Source organism: Acanthisitta chloris, unplaced genomic scaffold (assembly GCF_000695815.1).
Source record: "Acanthisitta chloris isolate BGI_N310 unplaced genomic scaffold, ASM69581v1 scaffold13411, whole genome shotgun sequence".
In the NCBI taxonomy this organism is placed as follows: Eukaryota; Metazoa; Chordata; class Aves; order Passeriformes; family Acanthisittidae; genus Acanthisitta; species Acanthisitta chloris.
The window spans coordinates 1-14949 of record NW_008654441.1 but is presented as its reverse complement, the minus strand read 5'-3'; the positions used below and the strand labels follow the sequence as shown (position 1 = coordinate 14949).

Below are 14949 nucleotides of genomic sequence, written 5' to 3'. Positions count from 1 at the left end.
CCCCCCCCCCCCCCCCCCCTGCCATAACTCCTCCATTGCCTCCTCCGCCTGAAGCCTCCCTCTCTCACACTGACTATCTCTCGCCTTCTGCTGCAGCCAGCCCTTCCCCCACGGTCCACCATTCCCATGTCTCTGGCTCCTCGACTCCTAGGTCCATTAAATCCCCATTGCCCTCTTACTCATCCAGGCCTCAGTCCTCTGCCCACAGTTTCCACCAGGCCACTCCACAAAACGAAGAAAAGTTTGTTGACTCCCCTTCTCCCAGTGGGACGTACTCTAACTCCTCTCGCTGGGCAGTGGAGAGCCCCGAAAACATCCTCACAGAGCAGCGTGGCACCACTGGCAGCCAAGCCTGGCTCCAAAAGACTAGAGAGGGCAGCAGCAACCCTGAGCAGAGTGCTCATGCTGCTCCCAAGATCTCTGTCGAGCGCTGCCTGAAACCATCCCAACTAGACATGCGTGTGAGCCCAGAAAGGAGATCTGTGGGTTCCTCTGAGGACAACCAATTGTGTCAGGAGCTAATGGCTATTGTTCAGGGAGGTAAAACAGAGAAAAGAGACATGAGGAAAGGTGATCTGGGGAAGTTTCAAAGCGGGGAAAAGAAGGTACTTCTCCTGCATGTGTGTGTGCTGCTCTGAATCGCTGATTTTTAATTAACTGGTGTGTTGTGGTCTGTGCTGCTCTGCTGGCCGGGAAGAGCCAGTGGCTGCCACATGTCATTTTCATCATCCTAAGACTTTCTTCCAGGGTTCACTAGTGGCATTCACTTGACAGCAGATCAAAAAGTTTTAGAAGGGGGCTCAAGAGCAGTGTAGTGAAAATGGTTTTAGACTAGATAATAACACAGGACTGACACAACTGATCACCTCTAATGAGGTGATTGTCCCAGACAGTGGCTATTATCAGATGTGTCAGATGAAAGTATCACACAGGCCTCGTGCCTGTATATCTCACTGTACGGAATACAGGCAATTCCTTGCTATTCACAGATATTCCAGTGTGCAGTGGATCATTTTTGATTATAGAATTTGTTTGTTCCTCCTAAAGCCAAGGACTGAAAAGGCTTGTGAACATCAGCCTGGCTCCTGGAACCACAAAGCTGTGCCCTGTGAATTCTGGAGCCTATGGTTTAGTGAACCTTAGTCTGGGATGTCCATGACTAAGGGAATCTTGATTGTTATCTATGCATTGAGTGGAATTTATTACCTTTGCCTTTCTAAAACAATGTGAAAGGCTCTAGCCATAAATGAGAATCAGACCTAGTAATACTTTTCCCCAGGAATTTTTAGTTATATGTAGCTGTACCTTACAATAAGAGGAAACACAGGGGGAAGTCTCCAGTAGCTTCTGCAATGCAAGATATGCCTTACTTTGCAGCTCTCAGTTGACCCAGGGTCCACTGTGGATTACAGCTGGCCCAAATACATTACAGCACCTCCATAAGTGGAAGTTTGGAGAGACTGAATTATAAATACTGTCTTGGATGCAGTGTGATAGCCTCCATGACATAGCCCATCTGGCCAACATTAAATAATGAGGAACTAGAGTTTCCAAGATGACATGTTTCACACTGGGAAATCTTATGACAAATAATTTGATTTCTGCTTGAATCATAACCAGAGGTGTACTGAGAGCTATATAAAGACTGTACTGTGTACCATCTAGAGATATTTTTAGTAGCATTTTTCAGACATAACCTGCATGTTTAAAACAGAATGAGGTGGTCAGCTCAGACAAACCAACTGGAAACTGCACTTGCCTTTGCATGGAGTTACCTTTGCTGTGTGTGCTTCAAATTTACTGGATAGCAGATGCTCTTATCACTAACAGTGATTGTGATAAGAGAGTGTATGCCAAGCTGACCAACTTTTCTTTTCTTCAAAAGACTGCAGACTTAAAAGTATTCTCTTCATCTGCTCCTCCCTCTTCCTCTACCCTCTCTTCCTCTACTGTCACAACACAGCCACCTCCCAGACTTACACGCAGAGTCAATAAGCCACAGGTAATCATCTTTGCTGATTACTCTTCCATTACTTAGAGTTGTTTTCATGCCATACCATTGTTTTGTCACATGCTTATTTAGCCATTCTCATTGATTCCACAGGTGAGATAATTTTCCTCTAATTTAGAATTTTTATTAAAAAAATTAAAAAATTACTGCCAGGCTGTGCACAAGGGCAGGTACAGGCAAAATCTTCAGCTGGTGCAAATCCACATATCTCAAGTTTAGGTTTCTGCCAGTTTGTTCCAGCTGAGGATCTGATTTTCTGTTTCTCCAAAGGGATTAACTCAGGGTTTATTTAGTTCTGAGCTTGAGTTCCTGCAGCTTGGTTGCATTATAAGGCAGTGTTGGTGGCCTTGTTAGGAGGAATGACATAGCGTGAGATAATTTGGTTCCGGTATTGTTTAACCACCTGAGATCAGGATTCAGAGTTTGAGTGTCTCAGTGCTGGGGGTAAGGCATACACCACTTGGTATCCACACTGTCAGGGGTCTGTTCTGGTCTTTTCAGGTAGGATTCAGAGGTTCCAAGCTCTGTTGCTGAGACCTACAAATGTTTTTAGAGAGAGATGCAGCAGGGTCTGTGCAGCATGGCTCAGCCTCAGCACTGTGTGGCTGGGGTGCCCTGGGGCCAGGAATCTGCAGTGCTCGCAGCTGCTGATGCCTTGTCAGTCTTTCTAGGCAGTTTCCACAAGATGGCAATATTTGAAACAGAAAGCTCACAACTGGCAAAAAACGGGACTGAGTTTGGAGTGGTGGATATTGGGGAAGCTTTGGCTTGATCAGTGAACCAGGCAGGCTGCTCGTGCGGGATGAGCGTAGGAAGTAGTTGCCAATGTTACTTATTTTCTTGATCAGTTTTTGAGAGACAGATACAGCTTTAACCCTGAAAATTTCCTGTTACCTTTACTCATTTTCCTCCAGTGTGAGTTTGCACAACTTTTGACTGAAAAACCACCTCCTGCTTCCCTTTCAGTTTCAGTATCTGAGTCCAACAGGATACATATTCTGATTCATGTTAAAAATCCATAGAGGTTTCCTGTGTTGGCCTTTCTCTTAACCTCTGATCTGCTTGGTCCTGCTGGATGTATGTGATCCAAAAGAGCAGGAGCAAAAAGCCACATTTAGAGTGAGATGATTCTCCTGAGTGATGACTAGCACACAGTTCTATTTTGGGTGTTACACCTGGTTGTAATAGGACCCCGTGGCCTTTCTTTGGAGTCAAAGTCAAGTCAATGTTTATATTTTATATGCCTTGACAATCAGAGCATTGTCAGTGTCAAGTTACAACTGTGTGTGACATTACCACTAGTCTTGACCTCCTTTCCAGGTTTGGGTATACAGTTGTTTAGGGAGCAGAAGTATTTATATGTGCAAATGACTTCTCATTACCTGTGTGACCCATACAGAAGCTGATGGTTTCAGCAGACCTTCAGGTAATACCCTGGAGGCTTTTCAAAAATCTGTATCGTTTGATTGATTTTAATCAAATGAGAAAAGCTCTTGGCAGACAAGGAAGTGAGATATTACATTTGAATTTTGCTGTCAGTCCCTTGTGTTTGAGGTACTTTGTGATTTTGAATTTTAGTTTTCTTCCTCATTATAGAGAACCTCTTCAGTTATGAAATTCTGTCCAAGAGTTATTTGCAGATTTAAGACCCCTTTGGTATGGGACTGGTGTAAAGACTGTGTTCTTGCCTGTTCTGTTAAGTAAAAATTTAAATTGCAATGGCTCTTTTAGCTATGCTGAAGTTCCCTTTGGTTTGTTTTCACAATCCATACTGAAAGAAAAAAAATGCCCCCCCAAGCATGTTTCAATATTCTAGTAAAACATGATATTAAGCAGTAATGTAATCTGTCAAATTAATTTATTTCAGGGAACGCACAGGAATTTTCCACTTTAATTCATGTTTTACTCTGAGGTCCTATTAGTGTGATAATCAGCAGTGGTGCTAGCAAGTGTGTGAGCAATGCAGCAGCTTTGGCCCTGGGGCTGGACTGTGGCTGCAGGTTGGGAAATGAAGGATTGGTTGGACAAGGGTTTCCTGTATCACCTGACACTGTGAGGGATGTTGGTGTGGACCTGTCTGCTACTTTGCACTTGTATCAAACCACTCAGGCAGAGTGGTGAGTAATTTCACTTGCTTTTAGCTGGTAGAGAGGAGAGCATATGAGGCTCAGACCCCATGTTCCCCAGCACAGACCAACTACCCTTTTTCAGCATGTTCATTACTTCACACCATGTCCAAGGTAACCTTTTATCCCCCTCCAGTGGTTTTTGGTTGCTCCACAGATTTCTGCCAAGTGCTTACTGTCCAAGGCAGAGCTGCCCAGCCTGCAGCAGGCATTGGTACCTGCTTCCCATGGGAAATGCGTCTTTCTGCTGTAGACACAGCCTTCAGCTTCTGATCCAGGGGCTGGAGAAGTCTTTCCACTGATTGTGACAGCCTTCAGGTCAGGCTGCTCCACACTGCAGCCTTTTCAGTGTCCTTTGTGAGAGCTCTTCGGCCTGCTTTCCATTCGCTTTCGCCAGAGCTGGGGCTTGGTGTGTGCAGGGGTTTGCCTTTTGCCTTTTGTCTGGGCTGGGGAGGCCTCTCTGCTCTTGGTTCTCTGTTCACATGTGAGAGCATCGCTGCTGATGTGTGCCCTTCTCTGAGAGCATACCAATTTGTCTGTCTGTCTTGTCTCTCTGTTAGTCTGTTCTGCTTAGCCTTCTCTTTGTTCATGTAGTCCTTTAACTCCTACATGAAATGGATGGATGGAAGAAGACATGTAAAAAGAGCTGCAATGGACAGACATGCTGATGACACTCAACTTTGCTAGGAGCAGGGAGAGCACTGCTGAGTAGCCCCAGCATCTTTCTTCCTAACATTTAAAACCTGCCTTAGGGCTTTTATAGGCTCTTAACCTGGAACCTTTTTCTGGTACTCTTACAAAGTTGTGGTGCTCTTTAGGTCCATCATCAAACTCCATATGAAGTGGAAACAGTGGCCAGCTGTGCTTCAGGACTGACTATACTGCATACTTGTGTAGATAGTCTGTAGACATGGAGGCATAAAGACTTAAGCACCTGCTTAATTTTATTCATTTAGTCTTTTAAAAGCAGGTAGTGTGGCTGAGGGGGACTTGAGATGTCCTCATGGGTCACTTTTTAGGGCCCTCAGTTTACCTCCAACAGCAGCAGGGCTGGCTCAGTGTTCTGGGGAAACCTCTGTGTTGTGTACTTTGGAGCTGTGCCCCACACTTGTTGATTCCTCAGCCACCTCTGGCACAGGAATCCACCACTGTGGGTAGTACATGGGCTTCCTGAACCTGTGTTTGAAAAGCTTTCGGACCTATAACGTTTTTCCTTTAATAATTTCCTGACTGTGGATTGTTTCATCACTTTGGTGTAGAGTTCTGCTGTAGCCCTGAGAGTTAGTGCTTTGGTAGAAGCTGCCTGGGTCTCTGGAGCAGAGGCCAGAGGGGATCCACTTAGTCATGTATCTTGTCAGGAGCTAGGAGCTGCTAAGAGGGCAAGGGACTTCTTGGCCTATGCCCCTGCCTAGCTGCCTCTTGGAAGTCCCTATGAGGATCCTGTCAGGAAAGGGAACATGACCAGGGTTCTGATGCTGGTAGGTTGCACCTCCTAGTAATACATACACGTGCCTGTGCCATGGAGCATTCAGAGGTAGTGTCAATTTTTTAGCTTTCAAATAACTGACATAATTCAGAGTTATTACTGCTTTTAGGAGGAAAAGCTGGTCAGGGAGGTCACAAGTAATCAATGGGAAATGGACCATGTGGTCTTTGGAGCTCATGGAGCAATTCCAGCAGTCAATTTATTGTATAGAGCAGAGAAGCACTTTCTTGAATTAAAAACAAATAAATAAGTAATTCTTACAGCTGCCTCAGCCTGGAAATTGGTTTTCCCAGCTACTTAACCACCTGAGTTAGTCTGATCTCATCAGATTTGATGTACTATATCAAATTGGTCTGCACAATATTAACTTTAAATTTCTAATTTTTCCATTTGGTTTTCAGGGCTGATGACTCATAGGCAGGAAGGACTTCCAGAAATCCTGTGGTGATTTCAGGCTCCACAGTAATTGCTTTGAATGCAAATTCCACTGCAATTAGTCCATCCAACTTACATTTAATTTTCTTTGTATAGAAATACACATTGTAACAGAGCACTGACTCTTAGGGCACTGATCCCACATTCCAGCCCCAGACAGTACAGCTGACCACAAAGGAGCTGCTGTGGGGCTGGGTTGGCCTAGAGTGGGTCACAGTCCTCAAGAAAAGAGACAAGTTGTTTTAATACAGTGATGGGCACAGCTCCAGGGGTCCAAGATGTGCTTCAGAGAACAGGAATTAGGCAGGGATGAGCTCATCACCCTGCACTTCTCCGTAGTCTTTGAGCATGCTTGTGCTGAAGGTGTCACAGACCTCTTCATCCTCTGCTTCTGCTCTGTCTTGGGATGCCATGAGAAAGAAAACCTTTTACTGGAGGGCATTGCTGAGGTGAATAAAGAGGAGGACAGAAAGCATAAAAATTGAGACCTTTGAAATTTAGTTTAAAAATTGTGTTTAATGATCACAGAGGATGGCAATGCTCCATGTACCTTAGCCAATCCACTTTGCCAAGCAGTCCTGCAGGCAGTACACTAGTTCAGACATCCCAGTTGCTCACAACATGCCTCTTGCTTTCAATAGGTGTTTGAATATGCAAAAAGTGTGCAAAACCAGGCTGTGAATAGCTGTGCAACTTTTTCAGTGCCCTTCCCCTTCCCCATAAAATCTCCAGCCCCGAACACCCTGATTTTCCTTGCTGTGCCCTGGGACACACCAAGTCCCTGTGAAGAGTTGCAGCTGAGGAAAGAGTCAGGGCAGAGTCCAGCAGCTACACTGGTGGTGGTGTTTGGAGCTGGGTTTTCCAATCAGAGCCTCCTCTGACCTGAAGCTCTGCATTGTTGTGGGAATAAACAGAACATTTCAGATCCTTGCTTGGTACAGGCTAGAGTGATTTTGATGAGGCATTGTGCCTTCTGAAGACCTGAGCTGTTGTTTTTTTTAAGAAGAAAGTGAGTTACTGTTCTCTCCTGTGTCAAAGTCAGTGAAGACTTTTCTGAAAACAGCAGCAGATTGTTTTCAGCATGCTTTTGGCTTTTCAATTTTTGTGCTCTACTATGTGCTCCTGTCCTTGTTCTTTTTCCCCTACAGGAATGCAGTATGACACTATGTACCATTTCTGGCTGTAGTGGTGTCTTTAATCTTCCACTCTGATTCCCTGCTCTGAGCTCCTGTTTCGCTGTCACCTTTCTCTTTGCAGCATTCTGTGTGCTGCAGTGCAGTTGCATTACTGTAGGCTCAATGTCTCTTGTGTAAATGAAGGACCTTACTGTCCAAGAAGTGCGATGTTGGGGTGGGGAGGGGAAGAGTTCATTTTCTTTTGTTGTCTGCACTCCATTTACATTTTTTTAATTCTGACCAATATAACATCTGCTAAAATGTCTTCCTTATCATTTGCTTGGTGATCACACAGCCTTGCCACCATTCATTGAGAGCTGGACCAGATCTCACAGAGTCTGAAAAGAGCTATGTGGTAAGGCCCCTGTTTAACTCAGATGTGTAGTCCTAGACACTCTTCATCCAGACAGTAACAACACAGTAGAGATAAAATGCCAACACTGTTTTTAGCTGCAAAGTAGGTACATATTTATCTATCTGCATATATTGTTTTGTTTGCAACAGAAGAAGGGAATTTAACAATTGGAAAAACTGTCATAGCCAATGTTGGGCTAATTGTGCTGCCAGAGCCTGGGTATAAGTTAAACGAAGTCAAATGCATGAACAGAGCGGCCCACACCTCACCTTGCATTCTTGAACTGACTTCATAGCATTTGTAATGGTGCCACTGCATAACTAATTGCAACCTCTTGTGCTGCTGCTTTTAAAAAAATATATGTATATGTATATGTTACAAATCTTCAAACTAAATGCCAAATTCTTCTGTATCTTGCCTGTTTTTCCATGCTTACACCTGGATCCCTTCTGCACTCCACTACCTGGATATTTACCTGGATCTACAACTCTTTTTTTTTTTTTTTTTTTTTTTTTTTTAACTGGACTTATGTGCTGCAACTGGAATGTCCCATCTCTTCTTGTCTATATTTTCCCCTCCCTCCCCCCTGTTGACTGTCCTTTGGGTGTTCTTGGATGTCAATGCTGCCTACCACGCAGGAAGCTGTTTGCAATGAGATCATAAACATTGCAGAAAAGTCTGTTCATTACTGCAGTACTATTTCTCAGCCTCTTGACTCTCGCCACAAGGTGACCTCTAATGACCATAAACCATCTCTCATCATTTCTCAGCAACCTCAAGCACAGCAGCAAGGAGCCAGCCCTGAGCGAAGTCAAACACCACGAGACATGTAAGTCCATTTGGCTCTCATCTCTTCTGGGGCTTTGTTTCTGAACAGTGGTGCAGCTAGGGAGGTATGAGAGCTTTCAGTGTTTCAGGAGTTAAATTAGAATTACAGCAAAATGTCAGTTTTGCTTTAAAGAACAAAAATAGCCACATCATTATAATGAGTAGTCTCAAATTGTGATCTTTTTGTTTGTATAGCACCTGAAACAATGACCTCATGATCTAGGACTGTGTCTCCATTGGACACTTGATTTATGCTGGTTGCAAAGACTATCTCAATGTCTTTGTATCTTGAAGATGGAAACAAGTTAATATCCGCTGTCTACACCTGAGTCATATGGCATGGATCAATGTGTCCACCCCTGTTCTTAGCTTCTCACAGGACAGTGAGCTGTCCCAACACCGATGCCACTTGATGCATTGTTGGCCAGTTGCAGAGGTGAATTGGTGGCTAAGAGACCAAGGCTGAGATTTTCAAAGCTGTCTGGTAGAGCTGCCACCAGGCTTGGTTGGGCCTTTTGCTGATAGTTTTGAGAATAGTAGCCTGCACTGTATGCTGAGGACTGACATTCCTTGACAGCTGGAGCCTTTGCTTTCCATTTATGCAGAACAAAGTCTCACATCAGCTCTATTTTCACCCCCCACAGGCAGGGTACTCAAGCTTCCCCCGAAATTGCCCAAAGATTGTTTCCACTCCATAAGGTTCCTTTCTAATAAATATGGAGTTCTTCTGGTGTAAGTAGCATCTCAGGGCAGAATTCAACCTTGGATTTTGTTTGTACCATACTCCTCAGCCATGATTTATCCAGCAACCTCAGTGCAGTAGAATAGGCAGTAATTTTTTCTAAAGTCCTTTGCTCTGCCATTTGGTCATTCATGGCCCTGTCTTTGTCCCTGAGCAAGGGAACAGATGCCTCATTTAGCCCAGAAATGAGTGTATCCAGGTTTTGGCTTGCATACTACAGAGTGTTTGCACTCATATGCTCTAAAGGTGCTACATATTAGGAAGACTCATTGTGTCAGTCTGTGCAAACAGGTACATGACAAAAAGGAAACAGAAGCTCTCTGCATATCCCACACAGTGCAGACATGACCACTTCTTACTCCTGTGGCCTTTTGACAGCAGCCAGTTCAATGCACTTGGCTTCCACTTCTCAAAAGGAAAACACAGGTCCAGACTGCATTGAACAATATATAATAGGAATTAGGGGAAGGGGAACATCTCTTCCTGAAGGAATGTCAAAGAAATCCCATGGCTAACATGTAGTATCTTTCTGGTTTTAGAGTTAGCTACCAAGCCCTCTACAGCTACACTCCTCAGAATGATGATGAGCTGGAACTGAGGGATGGTGACATTGTCGATGTCATGGAGAAATGTGACGATGGCTGGTTTGTGGGTGAGTGTGACACTTGCCTGTCAGCAGAGCTTTTTTGGGATGAGCAGTTTTGCAGAATGTCTATTCGTTTGTTCATTTGTGAGTGTTGCTTTCATTTGTGGAGTCAAAACAGTGAAAAAAAATCAACTCAATTTTTCCCACAATCTCTCATCTTTTTCCACCAAGAACATTAAAATTAGGCTGCAGGGTGGTAGAGCTTTGTTTTTCTTGCTAGGTCTTTAGTTTTTCCTTTTTTAGCTTCTTAGTATCTCCATTCTCCTCTTCCTCCTGATCCTTCTTGCTCGCACAAATGACAGAGCAACAGAAGGAACCAAGGAAAACTGGATTTCTGTAGCATTTCCAAATCTGAGGGAACCATGACAAGTTACATAAAGTGGCAAGTAGGGGTTGAAGGGAGCACATGGATAGGAGTTGCAGTCCTTGAAAATCCAGCCTCAACTTTGTTTAGCAAAATCCTTTACCCTCAAAGGGTGCAAGTCTGGGCAGTATTCTCCATCTCAACACTGCAAATCTAGGCTTGTTATCTCTTCTTAAGGGAGATTAGCTCATTTACACTGATAGAAGTTTGGCTTCTAGCCTATAGGCCCAGGAGCTTTCATCAGCACCTGTTGAAAGGGAAGACCAAAGATGATTAATAGCAGAACTAGTTGTGATCTGGTCTGTACCAATAGGTTCTTTGACCAGGATTCCTATTTAGTATTAGAAATCAATGCCTGCAGGCAGAAGAGGTTGCCACCTTTACCTTTTTAAACCCCTAAGCCTTTCCTGCATGTCTTCATCTTACTCTGGCTTCCTTGTGTTTTATTTTGTGACAGGTACGTCCAGGAGAACAAGGCAATTTGGCACCTTCCCAGGCAACTACGTGAAGCTTCTGTACCTGTAAAATAACAGTGATCCCACCACGACAAGGATGGGATAGTTTTCCAGATGGTGTTTTTAAGCAGTGAAGAAACAGACAATTTATGAATGTAATAGACAAGAGATGAGACGTGTTAGGAGGATGTGGTTATGTGGTACAGTACTGAGTTGAATGTGTAGCCCTGCTTCCATGGGGTCAGGGTGTGATTTGTTTGCTGAAGAAGAGACAGTTTCTAGTTTACAGTGCTGCCTTTGTGTATTCCTCTCCCTTCCCTATCCGAAGTTTTGGTGATAATCTTAATTTGTACGGAGTACTTACCTCTGAGAAGGCTTCAGGGAAGCACATGGTATAGGTTTTGTTTGTGTGTTGAGATAGGATAGTGCTTTGGGGCAGTTTGCAGCCTCACAGCTGCTCACATTCACGGGCAAGGTTCAGGGAGGCCAGACTTTCTGCCCAGTTTCTGCCTTGCTGAAGACTCACTTTGCTCTGCCTTCCACTTCCATAGAAAACCTTTCCTTCATGTCATGCATCTGAAGTCCCAGCAGAGGCAGAGGACAGCTGATATGGTTAAACTGCAGAGCTCTGTGTGGAAAAGGAGTTTGGGACTGGTGGTTTAATCCAGAGAGGTCAGCCAAAGCATAATGCAAATGTGCAAAAATCCCAAGTCCTTTAATAACATATTACCAATCTCTGCAGGATTTTTTCCTTTGTGCAGGGTGTGTGTGTGTGAGTGTATTGTGTGCATCAAAATGAACTGAGTCCTGTTTTTTAAAGAGAAGTCAGCCTGGCTTTGACATTTATCTGCACAAAGAACAGAAACAATGAACAGAACATCCCTGAGAGCAAATCCTGTTTATGAGTCCTACAGCTGTTCACTTTCTCTGCCTCTCCTACCCTGTTGCTGGCCCTAAAGGATCACACACCTTTTGCAGTATATGCTTTGGGATGAAGACTTTGCTTCTTTCCCAGCATTAAATCTTAGAGGCTCTGATAAATCTGAGCAGTGTATCACTGAGGGTGCCTTTTTTTTTCTTTTTGGTTACAGTGTTGATGGTAGGTCTCAAATAAATACATGCATTTTGGCTGCCTCTTAGTCATACAGAAAAAGTCTGATCAATTTGGAAAGCTGTTCCCAGCAGTTATTATCAGTTCCATAGAATCGTATTTCCTTGAGGGGAAGAAAACCCCAAAACATGGCTTGGCTGTATGCTTGCCTGTAAAATCCCCATGGATACTCTTTTGATAGATATTTTGTTATTAAGAAAAAGCATAAACAAAACCAGTTCTATCAGACTCTGCTTCCTACAGTTACCGTACAAATAGCAAAGGTTTAGATTGCTATTTTGTCATAAGCCGTATTTAATAATATAAAATGCCTATTTTTATGCTGATGCTTTTATACAGATTTATTAAGAGTAACTACAACTAACTGTTAGCACGACTTGCAATGTTTTGATAAACTAGCCATGCTCCTGGGTTTGAATTCAAGTAGGCTTGTCTTCCGTCTAGGTCAGCGGAAGAGAAGACTCTGTGTCTCAGAAGTTTGACTGTAAATATGTATATTTAACTTTGTACAGACAATGTACTTACCTTGTATAGAGAAATAATTTAAACACATTGAGTGAAGGGAGGGAAAAAAAGGCAGTTGTGAAAGGTTGGGAATTTTTTCCACTTTTATTTAAATGATGGGATTCCATGTATGTTCACAATAAGAGTTTTAGCACAAAATATTCATTATGAAATGGTTTCAGATATGACACAAAGCACCACTGTTTCTTTTCTGCAGGAGATACCTTGAATCCTGCATCTTATTTATGGGTTTGTTGTTCTGCTTTGGGTTTGCCCTCCAGTTATTTGCAGCAATATTTAGGTCTGTTGCTAAGATTGGGTAACACCAAATTAATCTATCCAGCAAAGTAACATGTTGATACTGACTGTATATAACATACTCATTTAAAGGTTAATTTTCTGTTCTTGCTATTGCCAGTTTAAGTTACATACACACACACACACACACACACACACACACACATCCACATCCACACAAACCACAACTTATTTTTGTGTTGATTTTTTGTTTCTTATTGCAGTGGATTACTATTTGACAATTAATAAATGGAATTATTGAATTACTATTGTGTTCCTTGTACAAATTATTAAATAAAATCTATTCTGGTTGTTCCTGTAGCAATGCACTTTTGTACTAGTGCCCTGCTGTGGCTGTCTTTAGCTGTAGGTGTCTGCCATGAGCTTCCCCAGTGTCCTGCACCTGAGGATCCTGCTTGGGACTTGGCCTGAGCTCACCAATTCTCCTTCCTGAGCCATATACTGGCTGTGACTTTTGCTTAAAGAAACCGAGGTGTAAAAGCAGAGAAGAAGCTGGTTTACACCCCCTGTAGCATGGGGTCAGGGTGCAGTTGCTGTGGCATGCACATAGACCTGGGAGGTCAGGAGTTACACCTAGGTCCACTGGTTTATAAAAGCTCTTTGTGGTTCCCTCGCAGATGAGAAGACCACACAGGTTGTCAGACAAGAAACCCTAAATGCTAACCTGTGTAGGAAGGGATGTCAGTTGATGTTGGGCTTACATGTGAAATTTCAACCACGACTCAGGTCCAAAGCTTTAAGGCAGTGACTTCTGTGGTAGCTGCACTCTGACTGGGCAGGTATGGATACAGCATTAATTGAAGGGGTTGGTTTGTGCAAGGTCTGTGGTGATCATGTCAAGTCTCCCAGCCCTGCAGCAATACAGCTAGCTGGGCCTTTTGGAGAGTGCTTTGTGTTAAGGGAACAGTCTCTGAAGGAGTAGCGTGTGGGCTCACTGAGGCCCAGTATTGCACAAGTACCCAGAAGTGCACCCTGCACCTCCACGTGTTTGGTTCCACAATGCTGCCTGTGCCCACCCCAAAGACTGGTATTTTGCAAGGAGTTTTAACTTCTCTGAGAGCTCTGCCTCAGACTGAGCCAAAATTGGACAACAGATACAACCTCTGTGGTGATGCGACCGGATAGCCAGGCGGATAGACATCATGGCTGCACGATTTTAGGAAGTCAGACTATAAACAAACCAATCTTAAAACCAAACTACGAAGACAGAAAAAGCCTCAACCTATTTTACATGTCTTTAGAAAGCACACAGACACAAGCCCATTTTTGTTTCGCAGATTATTTTATATAAAAGCCAAAGGGCAGCCTGACCATAGCTTTGCTGCAAACACAAGCACTGCTCACCTTTGGGTTTTAGCACCCCAGAGAGAGAGGGAAGAAAGAGAGACTCATCTACAACTGCTGAACATCGGTATCTACTGATGTCACTCTGTCCTAATATAAGGTAAGGAAAAAGCTACGGATGCTTTTGTAAGTGCAGAAGCTGGGCATACAGAAAGGGAAAGATGACCCAGTGGTGTGCCACAGCTCTCTGGAAGTCCTGCACACACTGTGACAAAGGAGCTCTTGGTGTCACTTTCTTCACTGCCAGGAGATGTGTAACGATGTGGTGGAAGAACTACTGCTCTCTGATGGATGGATGCATGGAGCCTGGAAGGAAATAACCTGTGTAATGACAAGTTAATCCAGGAGCAGCCAAGGAAAGGGACTGCAGAAGCAAGGGTATACCTTGCAATGGGATCGTTTGTGGCCACATCTTGTAGGACCGGTACCTGGGTGACCTGCTTCATCCCTGCTTGCTGACTGCTGCATCCTCCCTATCTGTGGCTGAATCCCAGCTTCAGCAGCAGCCTTGAGCAGCAGCTCACTGATGTTCTGCTTACGAGTGAGCTGTATTCATTAACTAAACAAGCAGCACTGCCTGCACTCAAGTTGTAAATGCCAGTGTGCTGTATTCATTAACTAAACAAGCAGCAATGCGTGCACTCAAGTTGTAAATGCCAGTGCTGTTGCTGTAACCAACCTCTGCTACTTGTCCATTGTCAGATCGGTGGGGGCTTAACATGCAACTGGAACAACTATTTTTCCTGAATCCCAGCTAACGAGATTGGCTGAAAAATAGAAGAATTCCTCCTTTTGTTGGTGGCATCATGCCTAAGGGGCTAGAGATAAACAAAATCCTGCCTAAAGCAGTGGGATAAACTAGCAGAAAGGTAATACCATTCCCAGGCTCCGTACTTAGTACTTATCAGCTCCCAGCTAGGAAACTGCATGCAAGGCCGCCAATTTCCATCGCCCCGTTGGGTTTCAGAGTTAACATCGCTCCAGGCTGGAGCAGGCTGAGGTGCGTTTCCCCGGGAGATGCCGCGCCGGGACACCCCACGCGCGGCTGC

At 44.0% G+C, this 14949-nt stretch overlaps 1 protein-coding gene across 1 annotated transcript in view; it reads left to right on the top strand.

Annotated features, from left to right (window-relative positions):
* The window catches only part of SORBS1 (sorbin and SH3 domain containing 1), a gene marked incomplete at its 5' end in the record, with an annotated part of 68390 nt that extends 57697 nt beyond the window's left edge, over positions 1-10693 (top strand). Inside the window, 6 exons of the mRNA XM_009083527.1 lie at positions 1-605; positions 1886-2002; positions 7529-7588; positions 8227-8417; positions 9698-9810; positions 10626-10693. The exon at positions 1-605 is cut by the window's left edge and continues 109 nt beyond it. Of these exons, the coding sequence (XP_009081775.1) occupies positions 1-605; positions 1886-2002; positions 7529-7588; positions 8227-8417; positions 9698-9810; positions 10626-10693 (1154 nt within the window). The remainder of the gene's footprint in view (positions 606-1885; positions 2003-7528; positions 7589-8226; positions 8418-9697; positions 9811-10625) is intronic.
* Between the last annotated feature and the right edge of the window lie 4256 nt (positions 10694-14949).